Consider the following 20,100-nt stretch of genomic DNA (forward strand, 5'->3'; position numbering starts at 1 on the left):
TTCATTAAGAAATATAAACTCTATAGCCCATGCTAATTACTGAAGCCGTTTAGATACTGGCTAAATTCCTGAGAGGAGAAGGAAATTCAGTGCGATAGTGCTGGTTCAGTGATGCAGATATTTCCGTTGAGTACCTGCTGGTGAATAACAGAGCCATACGAAATGGGCAGTGGGGTCGACTTGGTTTGTGGGCCCTAATTTGCCAACTCTTGACCTAATGGGACAGAATTTACAGTATGTAGCACACATGACAACTCATTCTCACTTACAGATGATCGTTGCTTTTTGCCAGGGCAGCAGTCCAGCAAATTATTTTATCTCTGTTGGTTGAAGATATCCTAGGATTGGTCACTGAGGCTGGAGAATTGTTTATAAATAAAAGGACAGTTTGCCTTCAAAGCCAAAAATTTTTAAAAGCTCAATTGCTATTTACTTCGATGTAGTTAATGCTACCTTTCCATTGATTGTTTTACAGCTGACATATAATCTAGCCTAAACGTTTAAGTTTTTAGGGAAGAAAACAGTCCTAAAGCATCAGTGAATATGAAGTAATCCATGTGCTTTTTCAAGTAAATAATTATATCTTTTTACCTAATTGTTTTTATTCTTTTTTTGCCTTCAGTGTAGTTACCTGGAAAGTTGTGTATTTTCTGTCGTAGTATTGCCATTATTTAAAATTATTTTTTAAATTTGCATTATGAAATAGCATGTGGCAAATTCCTCTGAATATATTTAGTATTGATAAAACCTTGTCTTTTGAGACTAGGGTTAACTTTAGAAAAAAAGCTCAAGATATTTAGATCTTTATATCAAGGAGTGATTATGGCCATTATGGAGCTTTCGATATATGATTAAATTAATGAGGCCAGTTTTCATAAGAACTTCATGATAGAAATTTCACTTTTGAACTATATTTATTTCATCTGAAAAAAGCCCTACTACCTTAAAACTGAAAGGAGAAGCTGAATCTGAAGTTATGCCTTTGCCAGCTCAAGATGAGTCAAATCTGTTGAGAGGTGTTTTTTCCAAAGCCACAGAGCTAGTTAGTGGGACAACTAGGACTGGATTTCATATTTCCTGTTGCCCAAGACTGTCAGTGGGCCTTTTCTAAACTAGTACATTCTTTCATTGATTCATATAAGAAAATATTGCCACTTAAAAGAGTTTAAAATACACATTTATTAATGATTTAACATTTTCAGGTAGAAGGCAAGTACTGGAAAGTTTTGTGCCTCGAATCTGTGTCCTGGTTATTGACTCAAGAGTGAATATTTGCATTCAGCAGGAGGTAAAACCATTTGTTAGATTTTTTTAAAAAACTAAAAATGAGAGAGTGAAGCAAATTTAGTAGCAATTCCTCAAAATGAATAATTTTTTCTTGGTACTGAATTAATTATGTAGTATATTTCTGTTGTCTTAAATTCATTGTCTGACATAATGAATAAATATGTTACCCAAATATTTATTGAAAGTTCATAGCTATCTGTGTTTATATATGTATATAGCTTGTATGAAAATAAATTATAGCATCTAGATATTAGGAGTTCTCAGTATTTAAATGTTAAAAATAACCTATATTAATATGTGTATGTGTGTACATATATATAACCATAAGAACAAATATTAAGTAATAGTTTTTGTTCCTTTAGTTCTTATAACAGAGTAATGATAAATATATGTCTTATTGCAAAGAGTATAACTGGAATCTTGGTATATATTTTATTCTTGATATCCTTTGTTTCATGTTTTTTGTATTCACTATTTTATACTTTATATTCTTTCCTTACCCTTCTCCATTCCCTACTTAAAATGTTTTACTAAAGGGAAAAAAAAATAGGCTTCTAAGTTTGTATACCTAGAATATTTCTCTAAATACTTAATGTTTCACTGAATATATAAAGTTAATGAATTATCTTTTTTTCTTTTCTAGACTCTAAAAAAAATGAATGCTATGCTTGACAAAATGCCTCAAGATGCCAGGAAAATACTCTCTAACCAAGAAATGTTAATTCTCATGTAATAATTTGTACCATATTGCTTTAATTAGTGGTTCAGGTTAAGAATTTAAAGAATATTTTATAAGGCCGTAAGACAACCATGAGTTGCATTAATAATTAAAACTGATAAACTACTGTAGATTTCTAATATAATTCATGGTTATATTTTCTGCAAAAGTCTATGTTACTCGCCAATTGTAAATTTTAGTGAAGTTTTTGCCCCCTAAATATGTGGGTTTTTTATTTAATTGGTACTAGTTTGGTATGTAATCTGTTATTTTGATTTACAGGAGTAGTATGGGAGAAAGGATTTTAGATGCTGGAGGTAAGTATGCTTTTTCAAAATGTTCATATTTGGAAGTATTCCGAATTTATTAGTAAAATATAATATCTCTTTAGTCAAAATAATATTAACATTGTAATGTAGTGAGGTTATGTGAGGGAATTATAAACTATGTACAATCAAGCAATTTTCAATTATTAATAGGTGATTAAATCTATATCTGTGAGGCTAAAATAATAATTAAACATGACAGTAGGAGTCTTCAGATATAAATTGTGCCTAATGGTAGACTTAATGAGTAATAATTTAATTTTTTAACATATTTGAATTACTTTTCCTAAGAAATTCCTCAAATGGTGTTTTGTGACATTATTAATATTTTGGGGACTTAAAGATTTGTTTTTAAACAATGAGTTTTTTAAAAGAACTCAATCTTTTCTAAGTTCAGTATGAGAAAATTTTGATGTAGTGGTTTACATATCAAGCAAACCACTGGTTAAAGTACTTTGGAATGACTGTAACCATCATACAAAAGTAAAAGCTTCTGTGATTTATAGACTATCCTGTGAGTTATTTTGCAGTTCACAACTCTAATAATGGCATGGCAGGGTCTTTGAATATTTAGGAGTTTCTTTCAAATATCCTTTTTAAAAAAAAAGTTTTACTCTTTTCTTCTATTAGTAAACTTGTTATTTGCACCAAACTTCTTATTTGGGCTGTGTTCATTTCCGTACTGATGAGATCTGTCTAATCCATATGAACAAAATAGCAGAAGATGAGTGAATTACACCAGTATTTTCCTTCTTTCTCTTGCTTGTTCTAATTGCTTGTAACCAATGACTTGTATAAACTTATTTTTCATACTTTCTAATAATACATTAATAATTTTTTTTTTAAGATTATGACTTACAAGTAGGTATCGTAGAAGCACTATGTAGAATGACTACAGAAAAACAAAGACAAGAATTGGCATGTCAGTGGTTTTCAATGGATTTTATTGCTAATGCATTTAAAGGAATTAAAGATTCTGAATTTGAAACAGTAAGTAGTATAAAAATAATAAATTAACAATAGTAATAAATTTATTACTATGCTTTTTTAAAGTCTCTTTTTTTAAAATTAGGATTGCAGAGTATTTCTCAACCTTGTAAATGGCATGCTTGGAGACAAGAGAAGGTAAGCTTAATACAGTATTCAACCATTTGCTGATAAAAAAAAAAAAAAAAAAAAACCTAGCCCAGGAGCCAGCACACAGTGTTGTTGAACCTTTAAAATGTACTTGGTCATTTGGGATGTAAAATGCACAGGGATATTTAAAACAATATTTTTTTGTAATACCATGTATAAGTTACTGCATGGTCGACTGATATAATCTCCTGTGGGTCTTATTTTACTTTGTCCTTTTTAGAGGAAACATGTATTTGTACTTAGTAGTTAAAAACTGGTTTATTTAGAATTACATATACCTTAACATAAATTTAGTGTTTGAGGAATAATGGGAACCTAGTATTAATATTGCCTCCTTCATCCACATACTGGAATAAAAATATATAGCAAACAAATTATCTTTTTTTAATAATTAACACACTGTAACACTAACCTCTTTCTGAGGTTATTTCATCTCAGGAATGGGCATGAATGAAAAGTAATTAACACTTTTGATAGTAACAGAGCAGGATTTGCATTTCATTCCCTGGAATCATATTATAGATGCTCAGGACACCTTTATTGAACATTTACTTTACTTACTAAGGAAACAAGGACAGGGTGAGGGTTGAGTACAGGGACGCAGACTCTTTGGATTTGAATCATAGGTTCCCCTCTTCCTATTCTAATGTGGGCAAATTATTAAACTTACTTGCCTCAGTTTCCTTAGATGTAAAATGAGAATACAGTAATACTTACCTCATATGTTTGTTGTAGGAATTAGATGAGATGATTATGTTAAGTGCTTATAATAAAAAGTGTTTGACCAACAAAGTGTTTGGCAAATTCAGTCATTTTTATTAGCTGTATTATTCACTTCTACTCTTCTTTTCCTGTGTAAACCCTATGGGAGCTTCCACTATCTTAATAGTATAAGCTAAATTAGGAATTTCTACTTATACTCTATAGCATAAAAAGTAAATTGGTATAGTCACTGTAGTTAGAAGGGGAGGCTGAGTAGTATCCCCAAAATAGTATACTTTTTCTACAGAAACAAATTTCCATTAAACTCTTATTTTAGTTTAGAAGGAGATAGGATTTTATTTAAATCATTAGGACCACAGCCTGATTACCTTTTGATCCTAGACATGATTTCTCTGGCTAGTCAAGATTACAGTGTGAAGGCTTATAAATATTTTTTTTAACATGAACTCCTTTTTATTTCAGGGTCTTTACATTTCCTTGTTTATCAGCATTTCTTGATAAATATGAGGTAAGTTTTAAATTTAACATGTTGGGGTACCTGGGTGGCTCAGATGGTTAAGCATCTGCCTTCAGCTCAGGTCATGATCCCAGAGTCCTGGGATCAAGCCCCACTTTGGGCTCCCCGATCAGCGGGGAGTCTGCTTCTCCTTCTTCTGTCTCTCTCCCTGCTCATGCTCTCTGTCTGTATCTCTCTGTATCAGAAGAGTTAAAATGTATAAATCAATGAATAAATAAATAAATGAAACATGTTTTAGGTATTAGGTGAACTTTGATACATGATCTAGTGAATTATAGGTTACAAGTTGACAAGACTGTTAAAAATAGTCATAACTTGATCACAAGTACAGCTGGGCTAGTATTCTGTGTCTAAGAGCCATTTTATGAAGTGACGTATTTGTAGCCAAGGAAAACTGAACTATAAGGCTGTACTTCAGATTTGCTTTTTTTCCCTTTAAGTCAAGCCCATTATTGATTTAGCATTCAATAATATAGTCAAACTAATATTTTCAACCTTTATTTGTACTTGGAATATTTGTGATTTCTTGGAACTAGCTAATTTCTGTGTAAGGTATTAAAGCAGCATTTCTTTTTATTGTTTCTGATTAAATGTTGTGCTTAGCTGCTCTTTCTCTTACCTCATCTTCTGGCTGTCCTCTCTCTTTTTTTTTTTTAAGATTTTATTTATTTGACAGATCACAAGTGGGCAGAGAGGCAGGCAGAGAGAGAGGAGGAAGCAGGCTCCCTGCTGAGCAGAGAGCCTGAAGCGGGGCTTGATATCAGGACCCTCGGGCTTGATCCCAGGACCTTGGGATCATGACCTGAGCCGAAGGCAGAGGCGTTAACCCAGTGAGCCGCCCAGGTGCCCTTCCTCTTTTCTTTAAAACAAACAAACAAACAAACTCAACCAGGATTATAACATAGTCATAATTTTCTATTGTCATTTTTAAAATCATTGTATATAATAATTTTTTATTTTTTTTATTAGTTGCAAATACCTTCAGATGAAAAACTTGAGGAATTTTGGATAGATTTTAATCTTGGGAGCCAGACTCTGTCATTCTACATCGCTGGAGATAATGATGTAAGCTTCATTCCGTCTGTCATTTTATGTTTGTGTGTATATATGTGTTATAAAATGTTTTAATTTAAGAATGTGGATTTTTGTTTATTTGTTTTTCTGGCTATTTTAATAGATTTCACTATTAACCCTATAGTTCTGATTAGCATGGTAGCCCATTCCATTAATTAGAAATGAAGATTATTTCTGATGTCTAATTGCAACAGAAAAATTAATGCTAGATTTTCATACTAGTTTTTTAACATAAGATTTTTCAGAAATAAATTACATGTTAATTACCTAACATTTAACACTCATATGAACATATGAACTGGAATCTAGAAAAGATGCCAGTTACTCAAATGTAGAGGCACTCACTTAAAAAAATAATTTAACAAATACTGGTAAGTGGTCTTATCCATTCATAAAATCTTCTATTTGAAAATAGTGAGGTATTGATTCTTATGGTAGTGTTTGGAAATGCTGTAGTTCTTTATGTGCTGTATTGTAGCTATATTTAAACTTTCCAACCAGATGGTGTATTTTCTGACTTCTTTTTAACCTGAAGAGAATTCTTGAGCCATTGTTTACAAATATCTACCACTTAATAGTTAGTCCAGGGGCATACTTCTAGTCTGGACTATATAGTTGCTTTATAAAAATCCAACTAAGAATTGATCTGCATTTACTAATCTAATTGCAGTTGCTAAATTTTAATGAGGTGCTAGGCTTTTTACTCTGTCTCGTAAAATCCTGCTTTTTGTTCCAGGTAAACTATAGATAGACATTTTAAGCAAATGCCCCTGAGGTTTTCCACATACCCTTATTTCTTTTTATTTTAGAGCATCGTCATAGAATACTTAATTAAAATTGAGTTCCAAATATTAGCACAGCTTCTCAGGGTCACTCACAGTTTTATTGGTGTATTTATTCCAGTAGAGTCTGTAGGAATATTTTTAACTAGTTTATCTTTAGAAATGAACTTCAGGTTTGGGAGAGGAGGGTGGAATAGGATCTATGTAGTCCCTGCCTGCATGCAGTGTGGTCTAGTGGATGATTCCAACAAGAAAATAGCAATTATAGTATGATATCCGGTAGGTATAGTATAAAAAGCCTTTATAAATGTTAAATGCCTGCCATGTGCCAGAAAAGAACCTAGAAAGGCAGGGAGAGTCCTCCACAATGCATATTTAGAATTCTCTCTTTCTTGGATTTCTCTGGCAGTAGTATATTCACCCTGTATTCTCTGACTTTCCTAAAAGCCATTCTCCATGTAGTGGCTGCTTAAAATCCTCCTTCTGTCTCTTTAACATTGTGTATGAGGGTCATTGTGATCTGGTCCTTGGCTATTTCTCTGACATCTCAGACCATTGTCTATGCTTACTGTGGTCCAGCCACGTTCATTTTTTTTTCTTTCTTTAACAAAGATCATGCCCATTTCAGATCTTTCCACTTGTTTTTTCTTCTGCCCAGAAACTTCCAGATCTTTACATCTCAGTTTCTTCCCATTTAGATTTCAGTGTAAGTGTTGCTTCTTTATAGAGATACTCTCTGGTAACTCAGTCTAATGTTTAAAGTTGCCTCCCACCCATATGATCCCCTGAATAGATGCAGAAAAAAATATTTGGCAAAATACAACATCCTTTTTTGATTAAAAGTCTCCACAGTGTAGGGATAGAGGGAAGATACCTCAATATCATAAAAGCCATTTACAAAAAGCCCACTGTGAATATCATTCTCCATGGGAAAAACTGGAAAGCTTTCCCCCTAAGGTCAGGAATAGGACAGGGACGTCCACTCTCACCACTGTTATTCAACATAGTACTAGTAGTCCTCACCTCAACAGACAAAAAAAGGAAATAAAAGGCATCTGAATTGGCAAAGAAGTCAAACTCTCACTCTTCACAGATGATATGATATTTTATGTGGAAAACCCAAAAGACTCCACCCCAGAATTGCTAGAACTCATAAAGGAATTCAGCAAAGTGGCAGAATATAAAATCAATGTACAGATATCAGTTGCATTTTTATATACTGAAACAGAAGAAACAGAAATTAAGGAATCAATCCCATTTACAATTGCACCCAAAACTGTTGGATACTAGGAATAAGCCTAACCAAAGAGGGGAAGGATCTATACGCAGAAAACTATAGAACATTCATAAAATAAATTGAGGAATACACAAAGAAATGGAAAACATTCCATGCTCATGGATTAGAAGAACAAATTTTTTTTTTAAGACTTTGTTTATTTATTTGACAGCGAGAAATCAGAATTAGGCAGAGAGGCAGGCAGAGAGAAAGGGGGAAGCAGGCTTCCATTGAGCGGAGAGCCCAATGTGGGGCTCGATCCCAAGACCCTGAGATCATGACCTGAGCCGAAGACAGAGGCTTAAACCACTGAGCCACCCAGGCGCCCCAGAAGAACAAATATTTTTAAAATGTCTTTGCTACCCGGAGCAGTCTGTACAGTCAATGCAATCCCTATGAAAATACCACCAACACTTTTCACAGAACTGGAACAAGTAATCCTAAAATTTGTATGGAACCAGAAAAGACCCTGAATAACCAAAAGAATTTTGAAAAAAGAAAATTAAAGCTGGTGGCCTCACAATTCCGGACTTCAAGCACTATTACAAAGCTGTAATCATCAAGACAGTATGGTACTGGCACAAAAACAGACACATAGATCAATGGAACAGAATAGAGAGCCCAGAAATGAACCCTCAACTCTATGGCCTACTAATCTTCAACAAAGCAGGAAAGAAATATCCAATGGAAAAAAAATCTCTTCAACAAATGGTGTTGGGAAAATTGAAAAGCCACATGCAAGAGAATGAAACTGGATCATTTCCTACACCATACACAAAAATAAACTCAAAATGGATGAAAGATCTCAATGTGAGACAGGAATCCATCAAAATCCTAGAGGAGAACATAGGCACATGTGGCACATTTGACCTTGGCCACAGCAACTTCTTGCTAAACACGTCTCCAAAGGCAAGGGAAACAGGTAAAAATGAATTATTAGGGCTTCATAAGGATAAAAAGCTTTTGCACAGCAAAGGAAAAGTTGACAGAACCAAAAGACAACCTACAGAATGGGAGAAGATGTTTGTAAATGTCTTATCTGAAAAAGGGCTAGAATCCAAAATCTATAAAGGACTTATCAAATTTAACACCCAAAGAACAGATAATCCAGTCACGAAATGGGCAGAAGAAATGAACAGACATTTTTCCAAAGAAAACTTACAAATGGCCAACAGACACATGAAAAAAAAATGCTCCACATCATTTGGCATCAGGGAAATACAAATCAAAACCACAATGAGATACAACCTCACACCAGTCAGAATGGCTAAAATTAACAAGTCAGGAAACCACAGATGCTGGCAAGGATGCGGAGAAAGGGGAACCCTCCTACACTGTTGGTGGGAATGCAAGCTGGTGCAGCCACTCTGGAAAACATCATGGAGGTTCCTCAAAAAGTTAAAAATAGAGCTACCCTATGACCCAGCAATTGCCCTACTGGGTATATACCCCAGAGATAGAAAGGTAGTGATTCTCAGGGGCCCCATGCACCCTGATGTTCATAGCAGCAATAGTCAAAGTCCACAATAGCTAAACTATGGAAAGAGCCCAGATGTCCATGGAAAGATGAATGGATAAAGAAGATGTGGTATGTATATATAGATATACATCTATATATACACAGTGGAATTGTATTACACACACACACAGTGGAATTGTATTACATGTGTATAAATACAGTGCCATTGTATATATTCCATTGGGGTGTGTGTGTGTGTAATATATATGTATATATATACCCCACATGGTATATGTGGGGTGTGTGTGTGTATATAGATACACACACACACAATGGAATACTGCTCACCCATCAAAAAAATGAAATCTTGCCATTTACAATGACGCAGATAGAACTAGAGGGTATTATGCTAAGCGAAATAAGTCAATCAGAGGAAGACAATTATCATATGATCTCCACACATATGTGGAGTTTAAGAAACAAAACAGACAATCATAGGGGAAGAGAGGGAAAAATAAAACAAGATGAAATCAGAGAGGGAGACAAACCATAAGAGACTCTTAATGATAGGAAACGCACTGAAGGTTGCTAGAGGGGAGGTGCGTGGAGGGATGGGGTACCTGGGTGATGGGCATTACGAGGGCACATGATATAACAAGCATTGGGTGTTATGTAAGACTGATGAATCACTGAACTCTACCTCTGAAAGTAATGATACACTGTTAATTGCGTTTAAGTTAAAAAATAAAAATAAATAAAAATCATGAACATTTCCATAATATAAAAATTTCTTAGAAGGGGAGTCAGTGAACCAGGAAGCATCACATGCAAAACAACCATTTTGTGTGTGCCTCAAAGGAGCAAGTGTTTTTACACATAGAAAATAAGAAGTTGCTCAAAGCTTTGGGGCAGAGAAGAGGGTAGCAACCCTTTCCTCCTGACCCTGAGGCTTTGAGGTATGGGAGAATTAGCACCTTACCTGGAGATACCATGACAGTGGTGGTGCCCTCAGCATATGGACACGTTTCAACTAAGGAAAAGAAGTGGAGGGAGTTAGTGAAGAGATTGAGGGTTCAGGGTGAATTTCTATAAAATGTCCTTAAGTAACAAAAGAAGGAAATCTATTTTCCTTACAAGATTAGTGGAAGTTTTTAGGATCTCATCTTTTAGGAATGATATCTAATTTTTCCTGTAGATTTTTTTGTGAATTCAGTATTATTTTATTAAGTTATACAAATTTTCAGTGAAAGCTCATGGAAGGGGGAGGGGCAAATATGGTAATTATTCATGTGCATTCAGTGTTTGAATCTAAGGTCGGTCAATCAGTGAGTGGGAATTGAGGAATACGTAGGATTTCACACTCTTTCAAAGGCATAAATGACAGGATTTGGTAACTTTTTAAAAAAAAGGATATCCTCTAATAAATATTAATGGTAGCGATTGCTTTTTTGGTCAAAATCAAGAAATTATACCATTATACCATGAAATCATACCAGTATTTCCTTTTAAAAGTGAGCAAATAGATTAAATGTGACACTTTATAATGTATTACACAATCGATGTAGCAAGAAATGTGTTACTTAGTGATACTTAATAAAAAATAACTTTATTGTTTGAATAACTTCTACATTTTTAAATTGGTATTTAAAGAAGATTTAAAGCAGAAGTAAATTATTTATTTATAGTCAAACCTGTTTTTATTTAAGGATCATCAGTGGGAAGCAGTGACTGTCCCTGAGGATAAAGTACAAATATACAGCATTGAAGGTATTAAACTTGTTTTCTCTAACTCTCCTCTTGACTCTAATCACATGGGGTAGCAGCTGCATGCTCTCTGCGGAAAAAATAGACTAATGAAAACAAAGTCAAAATTTTCATATATTCACATTCATAACTTTGATGCCAGTATTACCTGAACCTGTATTTCCTCCACCCCAATTTTTCAACTCCTTCCTGAACTTGTTTTCTGTATCTAGTCTAAAACCTATGACCACTTTCTTGTCAATATGTTCAAAGCTCTTGCCTTTCATCCTATTAGTTTGATTGGATCCAAACATCTAGTTGCTACACAAATATAACTGGGATTGTTATATTTGTGTATATAACTGCTGGCCAAGTCCTACAACTTGCAGAGTGGTACCACTACATATTCAGATATCAAGATATATTTTAGTCATTTTGCATTCGCTTGGTGACCATTGATATATATTCCTTTGTGAAGTATCCATTTAAATATTTCGTCCTTTTATACTAGGCTGTCTTTTTTAAATTAAGTTTTTGAGTTGTTACATATGCAGGTACCAGTCTTCTGATAGATAGATGTTCTGTGTAATAGTATTTTCTCCCCATCTGTATCTTGCTTATTTATTTTCTTAGGGATATCTTTCATGAGCAGAAGTCTTTAAGTTTCGAGTTCACTTGATCACATTTTCCCATTGTACTTGTTGCTTTGTGTGCCTAAGTCATTTTTGCCTACTACCAAGTCACAAAGATGTTCTTTTGTTTGTCTATAAAAAAACTTTGTGGTTTTAGCTTTTATGTTTGGGATTTTGATCCATCTCAAATTAACATTTGGTTATGGTATGATACAGGTGTTGAGGTTCATTTTTTCATATGGACATGCAATTATTACAGGACTGTTTGATGAAAGGCTTTCCTTTCCCCATTGGATTTCATTGGTTCCCGATTTGAAAATCAAATGGCCAATAGAAGTGCACATCTTGTTTCTTGAAGCTCTACTCCACTGCATGGATCTGCTTGCCGTTCCTTATGCAGAAGTATCACACTGTTTTAATTTTTGTAGATTTATAGTTAGTTTTGAAATCAGATAGTGTAAGTCTTCCAACATTGTGGTTTTTTTCAAGGCTATTTTAGAAATTCTAGACCTTCTGTATTTCCATATATCTTTTAGAGTTGACTTATCAATTGCTATAAAAAGCCTGCTAGATTTATGTTTGCAACTGTAGTTTGATAGAGGAAGAAACAACCTTGTAACAGTAGCTAAGTATCTGAGTCCACAAGCATGGTGTAGCTTTACATTTATTCAGGTCTTTAACTTCTCTTAACAATGCCTTGTAGTTTTCAGTGTAGAAGTCGTACACATCCTTTGATGAACTTACTCCCACATCTTCAATCTTAATCTTATATGATTATAAATAGAATTGATCTTTAATTTCATTTTCCAGATATTTTCTGCTGGTATGTAAAAATACAATTGATTTCTAAATACTTACCTTGTATCCTACAAACTTGCAAGTCACTATCTAGTTCCAGTAGTTGTAGTGTGGATTCCTGGGGATATTCTAGGCAGTCCGTCATGGTATCTGCAAATAGAGATATGGTTTCACTTCTTCCTTTCTGATCTGTATGCCCTTCCTTAATGAACTTCCTTCCTTTATCCCTCTCCCCCACCTCTCCTCCCTCCCTCCATTTCTCCCTCCCTTTATTCTCCCCCACTCCTTTATTCCTACCTTTGCCTTACTGCAATAGCTAGAACTTCTAGTACAGTATTGAATAGAAGTGGTAAAAGAGGTCGTCTTTGCCTTCTTCATGATCTTTGCTTTGGGAAGAACATGTAGTATTTGAGCCTCAAACATGATGTTAGTTGAAGGTTTTTTGTAGATGACCTTCCATCAGATTCAGGAAGTTGTTAAGTCTTCATGTGTATAAACACATGTGAAACTCTTATGCAATTCAAGGTAATAAATATATCCAGTACCCCTAAGTGTTTTTTATGCTCTTTTTGATCTATACTCAGGAAGATCTAGCCCCAGGAGGTCATTGATGTTTTCTCTACCATGGACAAATTGACATTTTCTGCAATTCCTTTAAATAGAGTCTTACAGCGTATAGCATTTTTTTTTTTTCTGGGTACTTCTTTTCAACAATACCTATGTATATGCATATTTATGTTAGTATATGTAATATAAATAAGTTTCCATGTACCCACTCACCCAGTTTCTCCAATTTTTTAAATTGTGGTTAAAAAAATACAACATAAAATTTACTACCTTAACTATTTTTAAGTGTATAGTTCAGTAGTGTTAAGTATATTCACATTGTTGTGAATGTGATCTCTAGAACTTTTGTCATCTTGCCAAATTATAACTCTATACCTGTTAAACAACTTCCCTTTTCCCCCCATCCTCTCAGCCTCTGGTAACCACCATTCTACATTTTTCTTCTGTGAATTTGACTATTTTAAGTGGAATTATACAGTATATATCTTTTCATGACTGGCATTTTTCATTTAGCATAATGTTTTCTCCCATACTTTTTTTTTTTTTTTAAAGATTTTTATTTAATCTCTACACCCACCTTGGGGCTTGAACCTAAAACTCCTAGATCAAGATCCATTGACCAAGCCAGGTTCCCCTCATTTTTTAACTTTTACATCTTTTTTTTTTTTTTAACATCTTCTATATTTGTGGTACCTACATTATTGCATTTTAAAACAAAAAAAACCTACTTGGATCATCATCTTCCTCTAGTTGGCTCACTCTTTTTTCCATTCACAGTCAATTTTGAGAGATCGTTTTTACCAAATCTTTTTTTCTCCTGCTTTTCAGTCCTGCTGTTACTACATTATTTTCCATCCCACTCAACTGAAATTTTACATGTCAACATAATAGTTAATTTTTTCTTAAAGATTTTATTTATTTTTTGACAGAGATCACAAGTAGGCAGAGAGGCAGGCAGGGGGTCTGGGGAAGCAGGCTCCCCGAGGAGCAGAGAGCCCGATGCGGGGCTTGATCCCAGGACCCTGGGACCATGAACCAAGCTGAAGGCAGAGGCTTTAACCCACTGAGCCACCCAGGTGCCCCAATTTTATTATTAATATCAGTATGCACACTTTCAGTCTTTATAATGACCCTTCCCCCACATTTGATACTGTTGACTACACTTTTATTTTTGAATCTTTTTTCCCAATTTCCCAGCTAAGCTCTATATACTTCTCCTTTATTTCCTATTTGACAAAAGGTATGATAACCTTCCAGGTCCCCCAGAAGGAGGCATTCTTGATTGTTTCTTCTCCCTCAACTAATCATTTTTCATGTTCATTTATTTCTCTTAACATTTTTTGAATTTCTTTTCTCTCCTTTATTTTCATGCTAATCACTGCTACCACTTCCTAATAAAGTTCTGTCTTTTGCATCTTGCCAGACATAGTTGCACATAATTGGGCCAAAAAAAAGTTATTTTCATTGTTTTAATAGCAAAACTTGATTTTTCAGATTTATTTTCCAACATTTAACTCTTCCTAATTATATGAGGACACTTTTATAAAAAATTAAGTTCTTTATGTATGGATTAAAAGGGGTTTTTTGGAGCTTCCTGGCTGGTGAATAAGAATGAACCTTCATGCCTGGAGGGCGGGGCACCCTAAGCTTCTCAGGGACAGGTGCTCCTGTGCTCCAGACCCTTCCAGACCTCACACTGTGTATCTCTTCACCCAGCTGTTCATGTGCATCCTTTAGTGTCCTTTGTAGCACAGTGGTAGTCTGGTGTAACTTGTATGGAATGGACGATATGTGAATTTTTACATGAAGGGCACACATGGAAGTAAGAAAAAAAAAGTAGAATCTGGAACTCAATATTTACAGTGAAAAAGAATTTCATTAGTTGCAGACTGAGGGGTGGGGAAGCAGTAGCGGTGATGGATTGCAGGCAGTTAGACCCTTTCATATATAAAATTAAGAATTGATAAAATAAAGGCCCCATGGGCAATCTTAAAAATTTTTTAAATGCCTTCGTAGGAGAAAATATTGTATTCATATAGTGCATTTGAATCTCATATAAATATGTTTATTTATAAATACTTAGACTTATTTAAAGATTTATTTATTTGAGAGAGAGTGAGAGCACGCGCGTGCATGCCCATGTGCAGTGGGGGAAGAGGCAGAGGGAGAGAGAGTCACAAGCAGACTCTGAGCTGAGCGCAGAACCCATTACAGGGCTCGATGTCACAACCCTGAGATCATGACCTGAGCCAAAACCAAGAATCAGATGCTCAATTGACTGTGTGCCTCCCAGGTGCCCCCCAGTACTTGGCTGTTTAGCAAGCAGCAAAATAAATGTTTTGGTATCTCAGTAATATTGCTAATTAAAAGCAAGCCATGGTATAGTCCAGGCACTTACAGGAGATACCAAAAATTTCAACAAAGCCCACAATAAAATATAACAAATATCAATAGATTCTTTATAGATTGTCACAGTATATGTGGAGAATACTTTGTACAAAAAAGTGCAAAACATTCAGCAATATTTGAAGTAATTCTAATACCATGTTTAGGTAAGCAGTGAAACAAATATTGTATTTACTACAAGTTCATGGCAAGCTGCAGAAAAAAATGATCCAAACAAAATAATAATCAAAATATCCATAAGGATTATAAATTTTCTAATATTCATCAGAATTTAAAACATTGTTGTCTTCAAAGCTACCCAGACTTTCATCTCTAAAGCCTGAAAACTTGTAACTGTTGAGACACATGACTTTTGTTTTTTCCAAAATGAAACCACCAGCACTCTTTGAGTTAGAAACTGCCACCACTGTCTTCAAGCAATTAGTAATTCCAAAAGCCATCAGAGGACATTACTGCGGAAGTTTTTCATGACCACATAGTTGCAAAAACATGTAACACATATTCTGCTTGAATAAGCCTCACAGGAATCAGAATTTTGTAGCCAGTAGGGACATTTGCCCTGTAGGTTATGTCCTGAAGTAGCCAGTAGAACTTCTTGAAGTAGAGACAAACTTTTCTACTTGGCATGCTCCATCTCCATCAGGATGTTTTCCTCCTGCCCAAAAGTACACATTGGGGGCCAGTGTGGTGACTTGACAGTCATCAACAGACGCAGCATCAGAAGTAGCGCAGAGCCACAAGTGGCCTTTAGTCCACAATACAGGCACGCTAATTGGGTGCCAAGTGATTCTTTGGTGAATACTGGGAGGAAGGGTGGTGAGCACCTCTTAAAAGCTGGCACTTCTGGTATTTTCAGTTCATCAGTCGAATTAATGGAGGAGTCGCACTGACTCTTCTTCAGTTTCCTGGCCCTCAAGGTTTTTGACAGTTGTTTACTGTCAACTTGTTTGTAACAGCTGGATTTAAGAGAAATGCTTGAATAGATGCTTATGCCTAGAAAAATAGTTATGTACGGAACTAAAGTTATTTTCTTTGTTTGCCCCTTTTAAATTTAGCAAATAGTTTTCTTAGATGTGTTCTAGGAATATTTATTAGGAACCTGTTAGTGTCCAGAACATATTTGGGCTTTAGCTCATTAATTATTGTATTAGCTTATAACTTATAGGTCAGGAAACTGAGATTCTGAAAAATAAATTGACTTGTTTGCATAAGTAGTTAACACTGGAATTGATTGTTAAATCCTAAAAGTTAATGTTATTTCACTTCAATTTAATTAATACGCTATGTGACTTTCTTATTTATAGTATACCTAGAGAGTGGTATCATAGAAATGAATATAAACTAATCAGTGTGATCTGTTTGTATACAGTGAGAGAATCGAAGAAGCTACTGACCATAATTCTGAAAAACATAGTAAAAATTAGTAAAAGAGAAGGGAAAGAATTGATTTTGTATTTTGACGCATCATTGGAAATAACTAATGTGACACAAAAAATTTTCGGTGCAAGTAAATATAGGGTAAGTGTTTAAATTCCTTTTAATATCTATTTTCATAAAATATTTTTATTTTTTATTTTCATAAAATTCTTTTTAATATTTTCATAACTCTGGAAAGTTGCAGTTATGTGGGGCTATAAATTTCATTGATTTTTTTCCCCCTTAGGATTCTTAAAATGACATACTGATTTTTAATTCTTTGAATTTTTATTATGGAATAGCCATCAGATTGTTAGCCATATCCTTGAGACAGCTGTTAGAATCTCAGAAGACAAAATAAGCTGCAGTATTCAAAATAGTTAATGGATTCCTGTTAGGTGTTTAACAAAGTGAATTGAGGCAAGACCATGTTTTTAAGATATTAAACTTTTTTTTGCGAGAATTACAGAATCTACCTCAGAAGAAGTAAATCAGGGGCAGGTATAGAAGTTGAGAAAAGAGATTGCTCATTAAGATTCAGATTTGAAGGAAAGGCTATTCATTCAGATAGGGCTTGAAATGGCCTTGGAGGTTGCTGGGTGAAATTTAGAGAAGATGCGTTCTAGGACTGTGGAAGACATCATGAATCAGTAAGGTTTCAATTGACGTTATGTTTCAGGGAGCTACTCTGTTGACAAGCTTAGTCTGCTCAGGCTGCTATAACAAAAATACTGTAGACTGGGTGGCTTAAAATGACGGACCTACTTTCTTTTCTTTCCTTTTTTTTCTTTCTTTCCTTTCTTCTCCCTTTCCTTCCTTTCTTTCCCCCTCCTTCCTTCCTTCCCATTTATTTCCATTTATTTCTCATAGTTCTAGAGTCTAGAAGTCCAAGATCAAGGTACCAGCAGACTTATTTTCTGGTGAGGGCCCACTGCTTGGTTCACAGTAGCTGTCTTTTCACTGTGTCTTCATGTGGGAGAAAGGGTGAGGGAGTTCTTGGGGGTCTCATTTTATAGGGACATTGATCCCATTCACGAGGGCGCTGCCCTGATGATCCAATCACCTGCCAGAGGCCCCACTTCCTAATACCATCACCTTGAGGATTAGGTTTCAATATATGAATTTAGGGGGACACATTCAGTTCATAGCAGTGCAGAAGATTTATGGTGAAGAAAAGTAGAGACGGTGTGGAGAAGGGTATTTATGCATACAAAATAAAGATTTGAGAGGATTTGGGAGTTTTGAAAGGAAACAGGAAACAATTGTATTAACATGGAAGGAACTGGGAGAAAATAACATTACGATGAATTAATTTAATTTTAGGAATTTACCAGAAAACAAGGCATTTCCATTGCCAAAACATCTGTGCATATACTTTTCGATGCAAGTGGATCACAGGTATGTGTCTGACTTACTTGGTTTTTATCACTCGGCTACATTGAACCCTAAATAATTGCACAGTATGATGTTGGAGGGTGAATATCTAAAAAACAAATTGTCTCAACATATAGAGTCCCAATAAGGTATATGATTTTTTAAACATGTTATTAAAGATCATTTATTTTAGAACAAACGATAGTTATACTTTAAAAATTAGGTATATATGTCCTGCCACTAATGCCAAAGCTTGTTTTAGGTCTGTTGACATTCGAAAATGTGGGTGCTTTTTGTTGGGACACTATGTAGGACTAAGTTCATAGAAAACAGGAAGAATTGACTTTTTTAAGTGTGGGACGAATGGATGCTTTATTAAGATACCCAGTGATTTTTGAGAACTTCCTGTGGTTTGCAGTTTGAAATACTTTTCTCCACATTCTCCAACAGATTCTAGTGCCAGAAAGTCAAACCTCGCCCATCGAAGAGGAACTCATTGCTTTGAAAGAAAAACCTAACTCCCAAAAGGAATTTGCTAAACCTTCAAAATACATCAAAAACAGTAATCAAGGGGACAGAAAGAATAGTCAGCTTGAGGTAAATATGGTCTCAAATAGCTGCTTAAAAAACAGCACAGGTCAAATCATTGTGACATACAATATAGAAAGAAGCATCTAGAATTCACCTTAAGGCCTTAATAACATTCAGAATATTTCCTCTGCCTTTTACACATGCAAACCAAAGATAGTGTTTTAGCAGTTATGTTTATGTGCAGGGTAAGAGGATCAAGAAAAGGTATACTATACACTTGCAAATTCCAAGTTAGAAATGTATAAGAAAGTACCCCTTGTTACATTTATCCTGTCTGTATTTGCTTTTGGCTGTTACGTAGAATACAAATCTGTAAGTAATGGTCTCTTTATTTGCACAAGGAAAGAAAACTAAGTATTAAGTTCTTTTTCCTCCTCCTGCTGCTGGTGGAGGCTTTCCTCTAGGCCGCATTCAGCTGAACCAGTTCTCAGCCTTCCTGTCTCGTTGTGACACTTGACATTGCGAACAGCGCTTTCTTAAGGTCCTTTCCTTCTTTGATTTCTGTTAGCCTTTTAGTTTTCTTCCTGCTTCTGTGACTACATCAGAGATACTTTTTCTCCCTGCATCGTAAGTGTAGATTTGCTCTGAAAGCTTGACTCAGCTTCCTGAACATCTCTATGCCCTATCCCTTAAAGAGCTTCCTTCATGTGCGTAGTTTAAGCTCTTACACCAGACCGCTCTTCCAAGTGCTGCAGTGAAATCTCTACTTACTCTTTGAATGTTTCCTTTGGTATGTCTCGTCTCTTCCTGAAGTCTAACCTCAAACTCTTTCATCTTTTGCTTCAAATGTGCATCTGCCTCCACACTTCAATAATGCTACCATTAATTTTCTGATAGTATCCTGAATGCTGCCTCCTCTCCCCCGACACCAAGGTACTCATGATGGTTCTTTCGTAGTACCTCACGCATCCTTTCCTCCTCGTTCCTTTCACCCTTACTCACTTTAGCACACCCAGCCCAGCCCAGCAGCCTCCTTATTGGCCTTTGACTCTGTGAACTGCCCCATGTGGTATTCCTTCCCCTAGCTTTTCTTAATCCCACAGTCTGTGTTGCATTCTGCTCAGAGTTGTGGCATCTCTGGGTTTATCTTCCTGCATCTAAATTTTGACTCAGTTCTGAGTCCTTCTACAAATTCGTTTTACTCTGCATAGCCACCACATTAGTAAGGTTAACTGCTTTCCTGCCTCTTTTTAAGATTTTATTTATTTGAGAGAGAGAGAGAATGAGAGAAAGAGAGAGCCTGAGAGGGGGAAGGTCTGAGGATTAAGCAGACC

At 35.2% G+C, this 20,100-nt stretch overlaps 1 protein-coding gene across 6 annotated transcripts in view; it reads left to right on the forward strand.

Annotated features, from left to right (window-relative positions):
- SYCP2 (synaptonemal complex protein 2) overlaps positions 1-20,100 on the forward strand; it is a 61,407-nt gene that overhangs the window by 14,104 nt on the left and 27,203 nt on the right. For 5 of the 6 annotated variants that reach the window (XM_032878873.1, XM_032878870.1, XM_032878872.1 and 2 more), the window contains exons 7-17: positions 1,203-1,288; positions 1,931-2,016; positions 2,288-2,322; positions 3,179-3,321; positions 3,404-3,456; positions 4,654-4,699; positions 5,678-5,773; positions 11,006-11,066; positions 16,815-16,963; positions 18,185-18,259; positions 18,686-18,832. In XM_032878873.1, the coding sequence (XP_032734764.1) occupies positions 1,203-1,288; positions 1,931-2,016; positions 2,288-2,322; positions 3,179-3,321; positions 3,404-3,456; positions 4,654-4,699; positions 5,678-5,773; positions 11,006-11,066; positions 16,815-16,963; positions 18,185-18,259; positions 18,686-18,832 (977 nt within the window). Of the gene's footprint in view, positions 1-1,200; positions 1,289-1,930; positions 2,017-2,287; positions 2,323-3,178; positions 3,322-3,403; positions 3,457-4,653; positions 4,700-5,677; positions 5,774-11,005; positions 11,067-16,814; positions 16,964-18,184; positions 18,260-18,685; positions 18,833-20,100 lie in introns of those variants that run through there. The other variant, XM_032878875.1, reaches the window with a different exon arrangement.

The sequence above is a fragment of the Lontra canadensis genome, unplaced genomic scaffold (genome assembly GCF_010015895.1).
Source record: "Lontra canadensis isolate GAN:19392208 unplaced genomic scaffold, GSC_riverotter_1.0 scaffold65, whole genome shotgun sequence".
NCBI classification, from domain to species: Eukaryota; Metazoa; Chordata; class Mammalia; order Carnivora; family Mustelidae; genus Lontra; species Lontra canadensis.